General features: G+C 37.9%; 1 protein-coding gene and 1 long non-coding RNA gene across 2 annotated transcripts in view; one reads left to right on the top strand and one right to left on the bottom strand.

Moving 5' to 3' along the window:
- The first annotated feature begins 222 nt into the window (after nucleotides 1-222).
- On the top strand, nucleotides 223-4,395 carry LOC140846766 (uncharacterized). The gene is made up of 3 exons (XR_012126166.1): nucleotides 223-447; nucleotides 3,869-4,087; nucleotides 4,315-4,395. It is a non-coding gene; the product is annotated as an uncharacterized lncRNA (long non-coding RNA).
- Nucleotides 4,396-10,065: 5,670 nt separating this feature from the next.
- LOC108388041 (SUMO specific peptidase 6) overlaps nucleotides 10,066-17,162 on the bottom strand; it is an 86,249-nt gene continuing 79,152 nt past the window's right edge. The window contains 5 exon segments of the mRNA XM_073224299.1: nucleotides 10,066-10,733; nucleotides 12,273-12,423; nucleotides 12,524-12,592; nucleotides 13,771-13,859; nucleotides 15,052-15,146. Coding sequence (XP_073080400.1) covers nucleotides 10,491-10,733; nucleotides 12,273-12,423; nucleotides 12,524-12,592; nucleotides 13,771-13,859; nucleotides 15,052-15,146 — 647 coding nt within the window. The 3' untranslated portion in view covers nucleotides 10,066-10,490.

Here is a 17,162-nt window from a genome sequence, read left to right as displayed (position 1 = left end):
TTCTGTTGTGTGTCTGTGTGTGTGACAGAGAGAAAGTCACGCGTGCTGGGAGGGGAGAAGAGGGAGGGGGGCTGTACTCTATACAGAGAACTGGATTCTATACGGGAGAAAATCAAAAATACATTTATCAGTGACGTCACTGTCAGAGAGCGTGACGGAGAAAGGTCTGACAGCCGCTGCCCTGCCCAGGCGGAACGGGATCTGGCAGTCCAGGAACCTAGGCTTACTCTGGGCTTTTGGGGGTTGCTTGGTAACTTGAAGAAATCAGTCTGGAGAATAATTTCTCCCCAGGAGTCCTGTAGTTAGCCTATTTATAGCCAAGTCTACAATGATTTAAGAACAAAAACAACTCAAGGACTGTTATTATAATACGTTAATTAGTACCTGAAATACTGCTGGTAACAAGCAGCAATTTATTCCAAAGTCCACGACCTAAATGAGCAGCAGGTGAGGCGATGCTGAAGAGGAGGCGCGCTGGCTTCCTTCGTGTTTGCTGTTCTTTTCTCCCTCTGAGGACTGTAGGTGTCCCCCTCTGCGTGTCGTCTCCTCTGCCGCCCTCCGCCTCAGTCCTTGTCCTGGAACATACCTCGTTTTATATAACTTCCTCCCCAGGTCCCATATTTTTTGTTTACAGTAACTTTGTCACCCATTCTGATACTGCTTAGCCTGGCTCCTCAGAGGCATTCTTTTTGTATAAACATGGAAATTAAAAAATCTAAAACCACCACCCTATGGTATTATAAAATTGAATTATAATTATGTAACATTAGGAAGGAATCAGTGTTTTCACAGTATTATGCCTTCCCATCCAAGAACATGTTGTTTATGTTCTTGCATTCCTGCAGGTCCGATTTCATTTTGTCTTAGTACAAGAAAGCTTAAGTGCAAAAACAATGGTGAATAGTGCGAGAGCCTATTCATGATATTCATTTAATTAGTTTTAAGTATTTCAGCATTTAATACATACATATATATATATATGTATATGCTTTGAATAATAAATTTTATTCTTCTAAATCCCACAATGAAATAAAGTGCTCCATTTAAAAAATTATAGAATGTTGACTCAGGTAAACATTTTTCCCAACAAATAACGTTCTGGGAAAGTACCCTTATACAGGCCTCTCCCTGCCTGTGACTAGCACTTTTCCCCTTGCCATATGCATGCAAATCATAATCTGAGGATATTCTTTGTATAAACCTGTTGCCCATTCGAATGCACTTTACTTCCTTTACTGCTAAACTATTCAACAGAAGGCATGTCTCCTACCTACAATTACTTTCCATTCTTTTCCCCATTGACTTTTTCAACTCAAATTCTTTCTCCATCACATAGCATTTAGTACACTATTTACTAAGAAGTTATAGCCTGTATTTTAACAGATTCCTCCATTCTCATTTAAAGATTGTGTTATGAATAACTGAATTTTTTATATGATCATTAAATCTCCTTCAATATCTTTGACATAACAATTAAGCTAATCTATTTTCTGATATTGAACATCCTTGACTTCGGTTATAGGGCATTATTTATTTGCTATTACTAGATTCCTATTAGCAATACTTTGTCTTGTCAATCTTGAATCATAAATTACATAATCCTTAATTTTTTATCTGACATCACCTTTACTAGACTTTTTTATTAAAGTTACACTGGCCTCATAAATAAATTGAGGTTTTTTTCACTCATTTTTATGGCCTGGAATAGTTAAGCTCAGATTTAACTGTTCAAAAGTTCACATCCAAGAACTGATATGGTCTTTGTGTACTTGCAGGGGTAACTCTGTAACACCTTGCCGGTATCTAAGTACACACAGTGTGATAGTTGTCTGCTGCTTGAATTGGTTGTTATTTTCCAATGTCACCTACATCCTTCAAGCTTTCCAATTTGTGGTATTGGGTTTACATGTTAAAAAGACTCTTTTAAAGCCTTTCTGTATCTATGATATGTCTCCTTTCCCCTTTCTATTCTCCGATTTTTTCTTTTTTCCTTGATCAGACTCAAGAGTTTTTCTAATTTATGTTTTTCGAAACAGTTTTGTGAGGGTTTTATATGACAGGGTATGATAGTGTCGTGGAGTAAATTCTAGTTCATTAGCTTTTATTTCCTTTAACTTCCTCTTCCTAGTTTTTTGAAAAATTTTCATTTTATTATTCTGTTAATTTTTTAATTTGAGGTTATTTTTTGGGGGGGGCTTAAACCTATAAACTTTGGGTACAGCTTTCACAATCTTATAGTTACCAAGTATAATGAAGTAATGAGAGACCAGTTAAAGAAATAAATTATAACTTCAGAAATAAATAATAGGAATATAATAATTTAATATATGACAAAGATGGGAATTGATTTTAATGCCAAAAAGGAGTTAAATAAGTGATGTATAAAAAGAATACTTTCTATACAGATTTCTTCAGGAGAAAAGATATAAAGTTCTTAAGACTATAAAACCCATATCTTTTGCTGTACACAGAAGTAAATGTCATATGGTTTCATTAAGTTTTTTAAAAAATCTTGCAAGAAACACAACTATATGCACTATCATGAATTAAGAAGGAACTTTTTAGCCAAGAATGAAAATACAGAAAATACATAAAAATAAAATTTGAGCTATGGGAAATACACTATACACAAAGTCTAAGGCAAATAAATAGTAGATTATGAAAAGATACACTTACAGATGACAATGTAGTATGCAGAAGACTCAAATAGAAAAAAGAGACAACGGCTAATCCAATGGAAAAATGGGCTTATGATCAGCACAGCATCCACAAAAACATGCTCAGATTGAAACTTAGAATTCAGGGAAGTGCAAAACAGGTAATAGTGAAAACAGCAAGATATGCACAAGGCTTGCAAAATTAAAAATAATTGTAATACCTATTGCTGGTGGGGAGACAGGAAAATTATATTTTAAATAAATTGATGGAGGAAATGTAAATTCTTAAATCCTTTTGGAAAACGAGCTTGTAACACCTATAAAAATTAACAACACATGGGCTCTTTGATCCAGTCCCTGGGAATCTATTCCAAAAAAATAAAATGGCCAGCCTATAAAGAAATAAAATAGAGAAATATACTACATGCTCATGGTTGCAAAAACCTGGACAAAAGTGAATGCCCATTAATAGTGTGGCAGTCACTTACGCTGCTGAAAAATATTCCTGTCTACAATATGCTAAGAGCGCCCGACCTTGTTCCGTGTGAAACCAGCGTCACCTAACCAGGGCAAGCCGTGCGGTGCAGGGATGGGACGCACCAGCCCTGGGGGGAGGCTCGGGGTGCCCAGAGCCTCCCCCCAGGCCCCCTTCCTGTTCTGCCCTGGACATGGATGCTTGTGTCAACATAGAGTGCCCATCTGGGCAGCCAGGAGCTTGGGGGCAGAGCTGTTTGGACATGCATGCAGCATGGCTAAAGACAACTTTTTTGGGAGAGTAAGCCGTGGAGATTTTCAAATTGTTACTGTATACAAGACTGACAGAGTAGGAGAATGGCTAAATAAGTTATTGCTTATTATATCATTATTGTATTACTGACTGACTTTCATTATACCAGATAACTCACACTGATGTTCACAGGCTCTTGCTGAGGGATAAAAGATGCTGAAAAACGTTTATATTATTACCCCAGTTTTTATAAGAAAAGCAATTAATACCTCTTTATACATATATTACTATAGAGAAATTATATGAACATGGGGAAAACTATGAAAGAGTACAAAGTTGAAAAATAGGTGATAAAGGAAAAATAAATCCAGACTATATTTTTTAAAAAAGCAAAGCTGTATGATGTGATCACATGTCTGTTATGTTTAACTGTATTACAAATAAAGTATTAACTGAGTGTATTTGATCAAATAATTTCATTTAGTATTTCACTGGATCCAAGACTCTCCGATACTTCGTGGTTTCTCGGCCTTATCTGCACGGAGAGGTTTTCACACCCCCGGCTGGAAGAACTGCGAAGAAGGAATACATCAGAGTAGTTCTCAAAATGTGGTCATGCCTGGGAACTAGTTAGAAATACACATTTGCTGGCCCAACTGAAGACCATCGAGTCAGAACGGGGTAGCGGCCAGTATCTTATCAGGTGATTCTGATGGGAATGAATTCCTTATTTGATGTGTCCTTTAGAGGTTAAATTGTTAAAAAAAGAATCCATTATCAGAAATTTAGACATCTAAAATTGCTTATTAGATTGTTATTTTTAACATACTGTCCTCGCTCTGCAACTTCCAATGTGCAAATTCTTTTACTTTCAGTATAAATTCCCAATGATCAGATCTGATGGGCTTTGTTTTGCTTTTTATCTGCTAGGTCATATCACTCACTACAAACTGATGTTCCTTGAGATCAAGTGTCCATCCTACGACCAATCGGCTGCGACCCGACACGGAGGCAGGTGGGACAGCGCGGGCAACGGATGTTAACAGTTACAGGCACCCTGGGCAGCTCCCCAAGGGGCGTGAGACTGGCACTGCCCAACACACACCTCAACTAGTAGTAGTAACTTCACAGCCATAAAGTGCTTTTCTTGTGAAGATAATGGAATGCTGATATTTCATGCTAATTTTATTTTTATTGTTATATTTTAAAACTATAACTTTGATATTTGAAACTTCAAAGCTTTTTGATAGTTTCACATACTTCATAAGTAATTTTGTCTGCAAAGTCAGTTTTTTGTCATAACGTCTTTAGTTAATCATCTTCTGTCTGCTCTTCAGCTGCATATTTCATTTATATTTAGGTATCCTTGATAATCATTTGTTCATAAAGAAAAAAACACGCTCTGACTGGGACAAAGGGAACGAACACCTTCCTGTTTCCAAAGCTTGCCTCTGAAAGGGTCGTTTCATGAACGAAATACCCAAACTGCCGTACTATTTTAGCGTTCCCAGGACGTGGGCATGGCCGTGTCCTTTGCCCCGGCGGTAGGGCCTCGCACTGAGTGACTGTAGGGCAGCCTCCCACCCCTTCTTGCCCCCCTGCAGTGCTGTCACTACCGCCATCACGATCTTCTCAACGTTTCCTAGTCAGTCCTGTTTTTCCTTTGCTTGAAGTGTTTCAGCGATGTTTTAGGGGAATGGCCAAGATGCTGAACAGGGCTTCAGGGCCTCGGTCGGCCTTCTTGCCTCCCCTGAGCTCCACTTACAGGCCTTCCTTAAGGTTATTTTAAAATTTATGAAAATAAACTTACTAAAAGCATAGTTTGACAAATCTCCATACCAGTTTCCCTAATAATCAAGAACTGGCCACACTGCATCTCCATAAAAATATGCCCATCTTATTTATTTTCATCTCTTGTCTAGCCAAGTTAACATATCTTCTAGGGTAAGGCGGTGTGTTCAAAGCCCAGCCTTGCTTGGGCCAGTATTTCTTTCTTTGGATTTCAGTTTGTTCTTCTGTAACTGGAAGTAGTAACAGTGAATATATCATACAGCCATTGTGAATAATAAATGTATTTGTACATTAAAAACACTTAAAAATTGTATGGCACATAGTGTATGCTTAATAAACGAGGTCATTGTCACTTAGCACAAGTCACTCAAACCTTTGCGCAGCCTACAGGCACTATTCTTTTCTTGCCCTCTCAGACATTGTTTGGTGCATGTCTACCAACAGTTTAAATGTCACATCTTCAGGGAAGACTTGCCCAACCTCCCCAGAATAGGCTAAACTGTCTTACTACACTTTATGCTTTTTCAGCATGGCACTGATTTCAAATTATTAATTCGTGAGGTTGAGTAACACATGTCTCTCCAGTACAATAAAAAGACCCATGACGAGAGAATGGTATCTGTTTGGCTCCATTTTAAATTCCCAACACCTATGACATCGTAGGTACTCAAAACATTCATTCTATATTTCAGGATCAGTTTCTTTTCACCTTACTTGTCTGGGTAAAATTCTCTGCTGTCAACATGTATAAACTAATTATGACAATTTTAAGTTTTGTAACAGGTTTAAACAACTTGTTTTTTGAGGGGTTAAAAATATACTGAAAGTATATTAAGTTTATTAAGAATACTTTTTATACAGATTTCTTCAGGAGAAAAAAAATGCCCCAAGGTATGAAGGTTGTCTGCTGCACTTTAATTCTAAAGAAAAAGATGATGGAGTGGAAGTTGGGGGAGGTGTAAGCTAGCAGCTAAGGGATTCAGATATAAACAGAAGGAAAAGCCCCAGATAGTCTTTCAATTCACTTTCATATTTTCATACAATTTCTATTTTCATATGAGCTTAGGGGATTTGATGGCCGTACAAAAGATTAGTATCAAGTCTTTTTTCTGAGAATCCACTTGCATACAAGAATTTTTTTCATTACAATATAGAAAAATGTTTCCCATGAATTTCCCCCAGACACTAGTCACTTATTTTCAAATTTCCAAATCATATAGCCAACTCTTGTAAAATAAAATGTAAAAAAACCAACCTCAGGTAAGTTTCAAAAGCATCTTCTCTTAAAAGTTCAGTTCACAAACACCCCCATCAGTTAGCTCTGCTTCCTGATGGGCTGTATTCTAAGGAAGTTTAGACAATCAGCGTCAGGAGAGGATACGCCAAAGTCTACGTCTAGCATACCGTATCTTTATTTTCACTCATTTAATCATTCTGCCTTTTAGCACACTAAAATCCCCCAAATCTGTTTAACTTGGTTTAAATGTTTTCCAAACTTATGTGGCCACAGATATTATAAATATCCCTCAAAACTGGTTGTCAAATGCACTTTGAGTATTGCTAGTCTGGCTGCATTCTAAGCCAGAATTCTATTAAAAGAATCAAACAACCTTCACTGTTGTGGTCCCACAACTCCTGGTGACCACGGAGAGTTCAGAAACCACCCATTTAATGAATTCATTTCAGAACTGTACCGAGATGTCGTTTCATTTCGGAAGCAGGATGGCTGCCAGTCTCTGACCTTTCAGTGATGATTCTCTTCTTGACAGCGATTCAATAACCAGGTCACCTACCAAGCTCATAAGAGGAATTTGGAGGGAATGGGGGTTAAGTGGTATCGTAAAGCATTTGAGAGAAGAAAATGTAGACAAGCTTTATTACCTTCTTCATCAGCAACTTAAAAGCTTTCAGGGACAAATAGCAATCCCTTTCAATCAGTGGCTTACTACAGATAGATACAGAATTACTTATGGAATTACCCGAAAATACACAGCACCGCTGGGCGTGAGGCCCTAGGTGTATATAGTTTGAAAAGCTCACCAGGTGATTTTGATGCACATTTTAGATAAAAGTCCTTGTTTTTGATAATATGCTCCTCTACCCAATTCATTTGCAATAAGGACAATTTAACTATTGTTTGCAACAAACAGTAAAGACTTTTAAGCTTTCAACTTTTTTCTGTGTCTCAGGCCATGGGTCTGTGGTATTTTTTGGAGGGAAAAAAGCCACTGCACTCTGGTTCCCTTGCAGTGGTTTGGGGCACTGCACCATTATCCCTGGTCTGGCATTAGAGTCAGGATGGTGGGACTACCTTTCTCCAAGGGACACATTTCTTCCACTTGATCAACCAATTACTTCCTCTGTGGTTAAACTTAAGTTTTGAAGAGTAGTTTTCATCACCCTTTTTCTTCTTCCTGGGAGTAGGAAAAAGACAAAATGTACAAGAAGGCCTGCTAGGGCGTTTCAGAGATTTCCTGATACAGTCTGGTTTTGCCTTTTGTGAGTTCTGTTTTCTTACTGGTAAAGCATCCCCGTGTACTCACTCGGCTAGACAATCTGCAGTGTGCCCCAGTTCCCCTCTCCCTCTCCTTTTGGCCTCAAAGCCAAGCACAGAGCAGCCTTGTTATCCGTCTCTTCTCGGCACACAGCACACCACCACCTCATCTCTTAAAGGCTCTGCTCCTTCTCACCAAGTTAAGCAAGCCATCGTTACATTCCAAGAGCTTTATTCCACTAACTCTTGATCAAAAATACTAAAAAACATTATTTATTATTCCTGTTCAGTGAATTGTCTGAGACTTTAAACAACTTCTGATTTCTGGGAAATTAAAACTTACTCTCTTAATATCTCACATCTACAGGGATCATAGTTTTCTTAAAAAAAATACTGATTTGCTAACTTAAAACAAGATATAATTTAGGTTATATGATCCCTTCAAATAAAACCTCCGGTATTTAACTGACTAGTAGTTTAAGCACAAACTACTATGCTGAGCTGATTCAGGTTTATGTGAATTTGAAATGATACCACTAAGTTCTCAGCTGCATGAGCGACATCAAAGGGAGAGGACAGCGAGACGCCGCCCTCGCGCCTGGACTGCCGAGAGCTCAGACACATACACATTTTATGGCAAGTAATCTGAAACTCTTCTAAAAATGATCAACTGTTATTCTATCCAAGAAGAAAACAAATACAGCAGATCTATCTAATTAGTTAAGACACCAGATACTCTCCATACAGTTTCAATGTCTAGTAACAAACCTCTTAACTTTAAAATTCTGTTTCATGACTTCTAAGTACTCATAACACAGTTTAAAAGGTTGATATCCACTTTAAACTACACATAAAAGTGGCAGAGCACACAATCACCAAGCACATGGGCACATGCACCAAAGGTTCTCCAGTCTGGGAGGACAACGGGCAGTCTCCAAAGACAGATGCACACACACACTTTCAAACATAGACTTCTACATGACGCGAAAGAAATATGATCAAACAACTAGATACTCTCTCTCTAGAAGTTGACAGAAATCTGTTTTTCATGTCAAAACGTGACTGACTTTAGTGAGCCCAAGGGACAAGTTATCTTTTTATCTTACCAAAAACTAAATGTGTAAAGTATGACCATTAGAAATTAAAACAAAACAAACAAGCATTTCAGAATAGTTTTTTTGGTACCTTCAAATTCTGACAAAACACAGCACAAAGAAAGTCAAATAAGTCACTTTTGCTCACTGTTAACAGGGTTTTCTCTTAAAAAACAATTTCCATGTTTTTGGGTCCATACTCAATAAATAATAAGCTCTTATTTCTTCATATCTGAGCTAACAGACCTAGAGTATTCCTTTAAAAAAGAAATAATTCTATCAAAAATAGGAAATGTTACAATAATTCAATGAAGTAACAAATCTATAATTGATACCACTTCTGGTGACCTTAAGTTTACACTTCATTGTTTACCTTGATGAGTATGTCTCAATAGACTTTTTCTGGTTGCTGTTAACAACACCCCATCCATCCCATATTCCCACATAGACTTTATATTAAACTCAAGAAAATACCCTAAAATGTTGTGTGCAATGCTAGACTAAAAATATAACATAATTTTTGCTGCTGATAAAAATAACCTTCCTTTTATTCTCCACTTGTTACAAGTGCATTTTAAAATTCATTATTTAAATGAAATTTTAAAAATAATGACTTTCAAAAATATATTTCAAGTCTCAAAGTTTCTTTGAAAGGGTGTAAAACATTTGAAAAGAATAGTTTCAGCAGACATAAGCAAGATCCCTATGCAGTTCTACATCCGTCATCAAAACCATCATGTCTTAGTAATTTTAAAGGGGAGTTCAAAAGGCAGATTTTTTTATGCATTGTGCAATACAGTACTTTCACACGTAAAAATAATTTACACTAAAAAACTTAAGCCCCAAAAGTCTGTTTATCAAAATAACAAGAACAAATGAGCAATGAAAAAATAGCAAAAGCCATTATAAAAAATAGTAAATTCCTATTTCAATTCCTGTGTTCACAGATTAAAAATGTTTATCAGCTGACTCTACCACACAGGTTGTAGCATACTTCAAGCTATGATACAGAAAGATAATGTGGGATATTTGAAATTCAAACCACACTTACCAAAACAGTTTTAACCTGAGTCTTTGACGTCTTCAGAAACACCCTTGACAACATGTGATAAACACTTAGCAGTGTTTATGTGATAAAGTATAGTTATCACTTAGCAGGATAATTCAAGGTTAGTTTTCTTTGAATTGCTCTGAATAGTGCTTCTTAAATATTTGTGTAGAATTATAAATATTTTTTTACCTTTTTGGGGTCTCTGAACACAAAGGAGTTTATGAATTAAAAATCTGTCATTTTTTTCTGGCTACACAAGCATGATGTCTTTCTTGTTCAAAATGCCTTAGATTTAATCTTACTTTCCTATTTTGAGTAATTTTAGAATAAATGCAAGAGGTCAAAAGGGTTATCATAGATACTCAAATATCCCCATGAAATATATCATACCCACTGAGGAATTTAATACAAGTTCACTGAAGAATATCAAATTAATCATTTCCTCCTATAAATATTTTCTTTTCATTTTGTGTTTAGAAGTTGCAGTTTTAAAGTACTATTAACAGAAAATACATAACAAAAGCTTCCTAACAAGTGAAAAAAATAATTATAAATGCTGGAAAAATTGGCCTCATTAACATATTTACAGACTTTTATTTAATGCATACTCCATTGGAAATTAATTACATGACATTTATACAAGCATTAACATTTCCAGATCACTGAGTAGTGAGCGCTACCGTTCTTCACTATCTACAGCCCACGCTGGAGTTCGCAGCTTCTGGAGGAAACTGACGAGCCCCGGAAGCGGGTCAGTCGGAGATGCTGAGTGCGGGTCCTTACGCTGCTGCTTCTCTCGGCTCTGATCCTCCTGCAGCTTTAGAATTATGTTTCTGATTTCTTCTCTTTTTGTTCTCATTCTTGAGGGAGGAAACCAGTTTGCCAAATTCATAGGTAGGTCAAAATTGAGAACTGGATTCTGCAGAGAAAAACATCAAATGCAGATTAGAAAATTACGGCAAGTAATATTTTAGTTTCAATCATAAAAGCATTCCAGAGTTAAAAATGAAAAATCAAAATCTGATTTAGTATTTTACTCATTATCTATCACAAGCCAGGGCATTGTGCTGGACACTGGTGATGTGAGGCAGTTTCTGCCTACGGACCTTATCATCTAAATCAGGGATAAGTGAACTACGGCTGACCAGTGGGCCAAGTACGCCCACTACCTGCTTTTGTAAATAAAACCCTACTGGAACACAGCCACACTAACTCATTTACATGGCGTCTGTGGAGGCTTACATGCCATAATAGTGGAACTGAAGAGGACCAGAGACCACACGGCTGCAGAGTAAAATATTTACTACCTGGCCCTTGATAAAAAGGTTTGTCAAAAAAAAAAAAAAAAGTTTGCTGATCCGAGTCTAGATAAACAGGTAACGACTAAAACAATCTGATACTTTTTTTTATGAGGGGAAGCATGGAGTCCTTCAAGAACACATGTCTGGGGGCTTCACACAGTCCCTAGAAGAAGGCTGTTTGCACTAAGACCTGACCGAGTAGGAGGCAGCCAAATACGGAATGACAGGAGAAGGGTGCTGCAGGCCCGGAAATGGCTCTCCAGGCCTGGAGGCAGGAGGGGCAGCACAGCGTGGGACTGCGCGGCACGCAGGGGACAGAACGCAGAGCCGCGACGCTGGGCACGAGGCTGGAGCTGGATCGATCGCGCGGCCCACGCTCTGGAGTTTGGTCTTCCCCCAACAGCGGCAGGAGTTAAAGCAGAAGAGCAACACGACCGGGTCTGGGTTTGTGAAAACCGGAAGGCAGCAGGCGCAGCTGGAGGCTGGGGGGCGCTGCTTGGCGTTGGCAGTGGCGTACTGGGCCTGGACCGGGGCCACAGGGGTGGACATGGGAGATAGCAGACGGGGCTTGGTGGTACACGGGTTGTGGACGAAGAAGAGGATGCTGTCGCACAACCGTAAAGAGCACCCAGGACAGGGATGCGTGGTGCTGCGCCTCCCAAGTCAGAGAAGAGAGTGCAGAGGAGGGGGTGGCCAGTGGTGTCAGGAGGCCCTGGGGGCACAGCCCAGTGTCAGTGTAAGGGCGAGAGTGAAGCCAGACTACAGAGATCTGAGGGGAAAGTGGGGTCTGTGGAAATGGACAGCGAATAGAAACACCTCCAGAAATAAATGTATCTGTGAAGGGGAAAAACGAGGGGGAAGGAGGCAGTCCAAATGAGGGGACGGGTTTCTTAAAGTCAAAAGAACCAGCGGACAGGGAGACCCGATCAGTGGTGAGGAGTGAGGTCAACAAGCCTTGGATCTGATGAAGCACAAACACAGTCTTTCTATGCCTTAAAAATTCTCTGTTTTGGGAGTTTTTGCTCCCTAGGATAATTTCTGAAATGGTAATTTCTAGACTCTTTAAAATACTTGGTTACGGTATTTTTTACACTAACATCAAGTCAAATACACTACTTTGTTATTTATTATATCTGATCCAACACACTGAAACCCACCTCAAAAAAGCTCTCCACGTACTGCAGGATGTACACGCCGCAGTCACTGAAGTTGTCTTGCTGGGGGACCTTCAGATTCGAGCCTTTCATGGCATCTTTGGAAAAGCTTCGTTTGCTTCCTTTTTTAACGTCCCACTCCACCTCTAAATACCTGTAAGAATGCATGTTAGTAAGAATACACATACATAAAAACAGACCGAGCCTCTCATTCCCAGCAGAATATGAAGTATGGGGTATGGTTTTGAACTTACTCTCTTAGAATTTTTACAACATTTGACCGAGAAGGGCCTCTGAGTGAGTCCATCAGTAGAATACAAGGTCTGCAGGGTACAAATGTCCAAATATTAGTACTTCATAGTGTTAAAAGGCATAAAAAGATGTACATTAACAAAAAATTTAAAGCCTTCAAAATTCCCTTTGTATGCCTCAGTGAAACTCAGGGGAAAGAGTAAATAAACCTCACAGACACCCCCCACCAATATTTAAAAATCTAAGGTTATGTTAAACACTAAACTATAAAATATTAATTTACATTTCACTAAAGTTCTATAGTTGGTTCCTAAAAACACTTTAAAATTTAGGAGAAAGTCAAAACAATTATGAAAATTTGAACATCACCATATTCCAAATCACCAAAAGTGGGACCATGGAGAAGTAAAAGAAAAATAACCCTAGTTTTAACTAAAACCCATTACAGGTAACAAAACAGGTAATCATAACATAAAAGAGTTAGGTTAGAATACAGTGTGTTTTGCAAGACTACTTTAGAAAACTCAATATAAATAATATTCAACCTTCAAAATTTTGTTGTAAACCCATATAAGTGAGGAAATCTAATACAGTGCAAAGGGTCTTGGAATGTTTAAAGATCTAGCTTCTTCCTGCCTACAATTTTATACAATTTAGAGATCTCTTTATAAATGAAGTTTGCTTCTCAAAAGCTATTAATGGAATTTCACCCAACATTTTCTACCAAAAAAGTTCAAAGAGATGAAGTCTAGAAATAGGTAATACTTCATCATGTAAGAAGTTTGGAGATCCTGGAAAGATGTCAGAACATGTAATTCTGAGAACCAAGAAAACAGACTCCCTTACTAGGGGTTCCCACCTCATCATGCCCTGTCAGGACTGCCTCGGGTCACTCCCCAGCCCCACACAGGAGCTGTGGACCCAGTATAAGCTCTGATTCCCTTGTTATGGATTGGAAGGCAAATGATAACTCTTTGTCCTTTTCTGCTCCAAATCACCATATATCCAAAAGGAAATGGTTCTCTGTGGAGATGTATGTGTGCACGCATGCACATACATGAACCAAAACGACTGTCTGATCTCCCCAATCTGATCCCTGGACAGCGGGCATGACTCAATTTTCCTTACCAACCCTGACTTTTGCTTAAGTACTTGTTTGAATAAACACTGTTCCAATTATGCTTTATCCTGTGAGAGTACATAAATAAAAATTATCACATAGTTTGCAAGATATACAGTTAATGCTTACTGTTTACAGATAGTAGGCTTTAAATGCCACTGTCCTATTTCTGAATTGCAGTTGTTGTCAGCAAGGAATCCATCATCACTGCTGTCATCCTATGAAGAGTCTACTGTCAGTGCTGAAAACAGTGTGAACGACTGACAACCTAACAGAGCAGCACTACTGAGGTGATGAGACATTAGAACACGTGGTATGTCACTTGATTCCTATTATCTATGCTACACACTGACATTTTAATGAAAAGAAACTTCTGGTAAGAAGTATACGAAAAATTGGTACATCTATTTACTCAGCCTCAAATAAACTTTTAAATACTGAATATACTGTCGCTGATTCTTCTACAGTCAAATATTACTGCTCTTTTAGGTATTTTTATAGAAATACAGTTTACTGGCTAAGATAGCTGCTTCATAATAGGACATTAACGAATTACAGTTATTACTCTTTTATGTAAATAATTTTTTCAAATAAAATATTTAAAGGGATTTTGAAAACAGTTTTCCTTGACAAAACCATATATCCACTTCACTTGAGAGACGACAGGTTAATGATACTGCATCTTATCTACTATCCTGAATGTAAAACAAAGAGTTGTTTTTTATTCCCTGAGAAAGCTGTGGCAACCTTAGAAATGAAATAATCCATAGTAGAAATAACGATAATTAAGGCTAATAATACTACATATTGTTAGATGAGCTGGTCCGCACAACTGTTCTGATCAAGGACAGGCAAGTAAGTGCTCATTGAAGACCTTGACCACAATCTGTGTATTGCGTCTGTGCATGTTGGGAAAAAACTCTCTTATTTCACGGCTCCTGCCATGATACATGTACCTTAAACTGGGCAAAAGAGAAAGAACCACTGGAAAAGTGAAAAATATATATAGTTTTGCTCAGTCATGCACTACATAATAAAAAATTTAAACATCTGCCTCTTGAAGGTTAAGTGAGACCAAAGTGTGGCCCATAAATGCTTTAAAGGAGCTGAGAAACGGGTGCTGGGGGTGGGGGTGGCTATGCTGGGGTAAGATGATTAGTTCTATATTAAAATTTTCTGAGGTAATATCAGTTTAGCCCACAGTGACCCAAACCAAACCAGACACCCCAAAACAACACTAACACATTTATCCTGGCAACTTCTGAGTCGAAAACTGAATTTGTACTTTGAGATGAGATACGTATCTAGAAGGCATGAGCTACTGGTTGAAAGGAATCACCTATAGAACTCACAAGAAAAACTCTTCATTAGATAAACTATCAGATCTTTTTGCCAAGCATTAGGTTTTACCTGGTTATCTTGATCCTCTGAGAGGTCGATGAGCTCATCTTCAAGCATTTTACTGCCTTCGGCTGACTCGTTCAGTCTAATTTTGCTCAAGCCATCTGCATCAGTAAGAAACATGTCATTCAGGAAAGGACATGTATATACCTTACAGCATGTGGTGTGAAAATTAGTGCTAGCAGTCAAGTACTTAGTCATTATGGATACAAAATCTGTCTTAGCATGCAGTATCACAAATGTAAGCTACTTTTAATAAAAACCTGGATGACAATGTCAATTATGGAGCTGTTTCTGCTACTGAGACTCTAAAATTCATTACGATTTAAAAACTGGTACCAATTGTTTTAGTGGCTATAGATATTTTTGTATAAGATATGCCAGATATTTAACTAATAACAAAAGCTACAGTAGTCTGAAAACAACCTCAATGTCCAATAACAGGAATAGTTAGCAAACTGTAGAATATAAAATGGAAATAGTGTACATTTCAAAAATCAAAATTGGAAAATATGGAAAACTATACAATACAGGGTAAAAAAAAGTAAACATGATTACAATTAAGCAAAACAGGCTTGCTTTTGGACAAATAATAAAAAGAAGCTAATCACACAAAATGTTTCCAAAAAACGTTAAGACTTACATGAAAATAAAGAAACCTGAATCAGGGACTTCAATTCCAAACATACTGTTTACTATAGATCATACCACTTCCAAGTTTTAAAAAGCACAACTTTAAGGTATTTTAGGCAGGATGAAATTAAGTTTGGTATATAAGTTATTAAAAGGGAATAAAGAATATTAATATAAGATGGGATGGGAAGACAGCAAAATAAAATGTGCTCCTGAAAGTGTACATATATACAACTAAATGCTGTAATCTGCAACATACCACATAAAATAATCAATAAAATACTACAGCAAATCCTCTTGTTATGCACAGAATAGCCTTTTCAATTTATCTTTTTCAAAAAGCTGTATTTTTATGTTTGTTTGATGCTACAATACGTAGATTTGAATAAATTTGTCCAAATCATCAGGCAACTCAGAAAGGGTCAATTACAAACAAGTTTTTCTAGCGGCAAGTGTTCCGATCTATAGAAACTTTGTCATGTAAATATGAACGTTATACATATTAATGTATGTACATTTCAAAAAAGGGAGAAAAATAATGCAAAGGGTGTAGTCAATTCCTTCAATTATTTTAGTTCAGTAAAGGAATGTCCTGGTGCAAACTGAAAAGGAATCAGTCCCAGTTCCCGAGAGCCTCTACTACAGTGACATCATGTGGAGGTGCTGAGTGGGGTTCTAGAGTTTACACACACACACAGTTTTCGTGTACCACAGCAAAGTGGCTCTTTCTATGATGCCCAGCTGAGAAAACAGCAAATGAAAGTAGTGATACCACACATTAGTATTTTCCTACTGATGACCTTAAAAACCGAATCACTGGGATATAAGTCCATCTCTTGACAACAGCATGTTATTTGACATGAGTGGTCAACACTGCGAGTTATGTGTTCAATGGCTAAAATAAATCCTGTCAACTCTAACCCACACCAAACAAATAATTATTGAGATATGAATCGTAATCGAAACTCTTACATGCTCTTCTGGTCCTGAGTGTTAGTGTCATCACCTTGCACAGGACAGCCTGCTCACCCGAGGCAGTAACAACACCTCTGGGAGCACTCTGACTGAGCGTGCATTTAGGGGAGTGACCCCTTGGAAATCTGAGGACAGCCTGGGGCCTCATTCCTGAGAAATGTGCAGGCCTACTCTGAGCACTGCTTGTCCATCTGTGGGATGCTGTCATTACTGGGTTAAGACAAGCATTAAAAATAATAGAAAATATCAGTGTATCACACACAATAAAGATAAATTAATTTCCTTTAAGGAGATATAGTGGATATGGTTACACACACACTGAAAACAAAAACAAAACTATGTTTTTAAAAGAACCATCTGTTTTATGTGATTTAAATCACATAAAACAGATGGTTCTTTCCTTTCATCTCCACTAGGATCTGTGAGGGTATCTACTCCAATCTAACTGACTACTCGTTGACTAGAACATTACCTTGCAGGAGAGGGCCACTAGGAGTCCCTAGGGTTTGGAT

Source organism: Manis javanica, chromosome 16, assembly GCF_040802235.1.
Source record: "Manis javanica isolate MJ-LG chromosome 16, MJ_LKY, whole genome shotgun sequence".
NCBI classification, from domain to species: Eukaryota; Metazoa; Chordata; class Mammalia; order Pholidota; family Manidae; genus Manis; species Manis javanica.
Note: the sequence above shows the minus strand (reverse complement) of the source record. Positions and strands in the feature narration are given on the sequence as shown.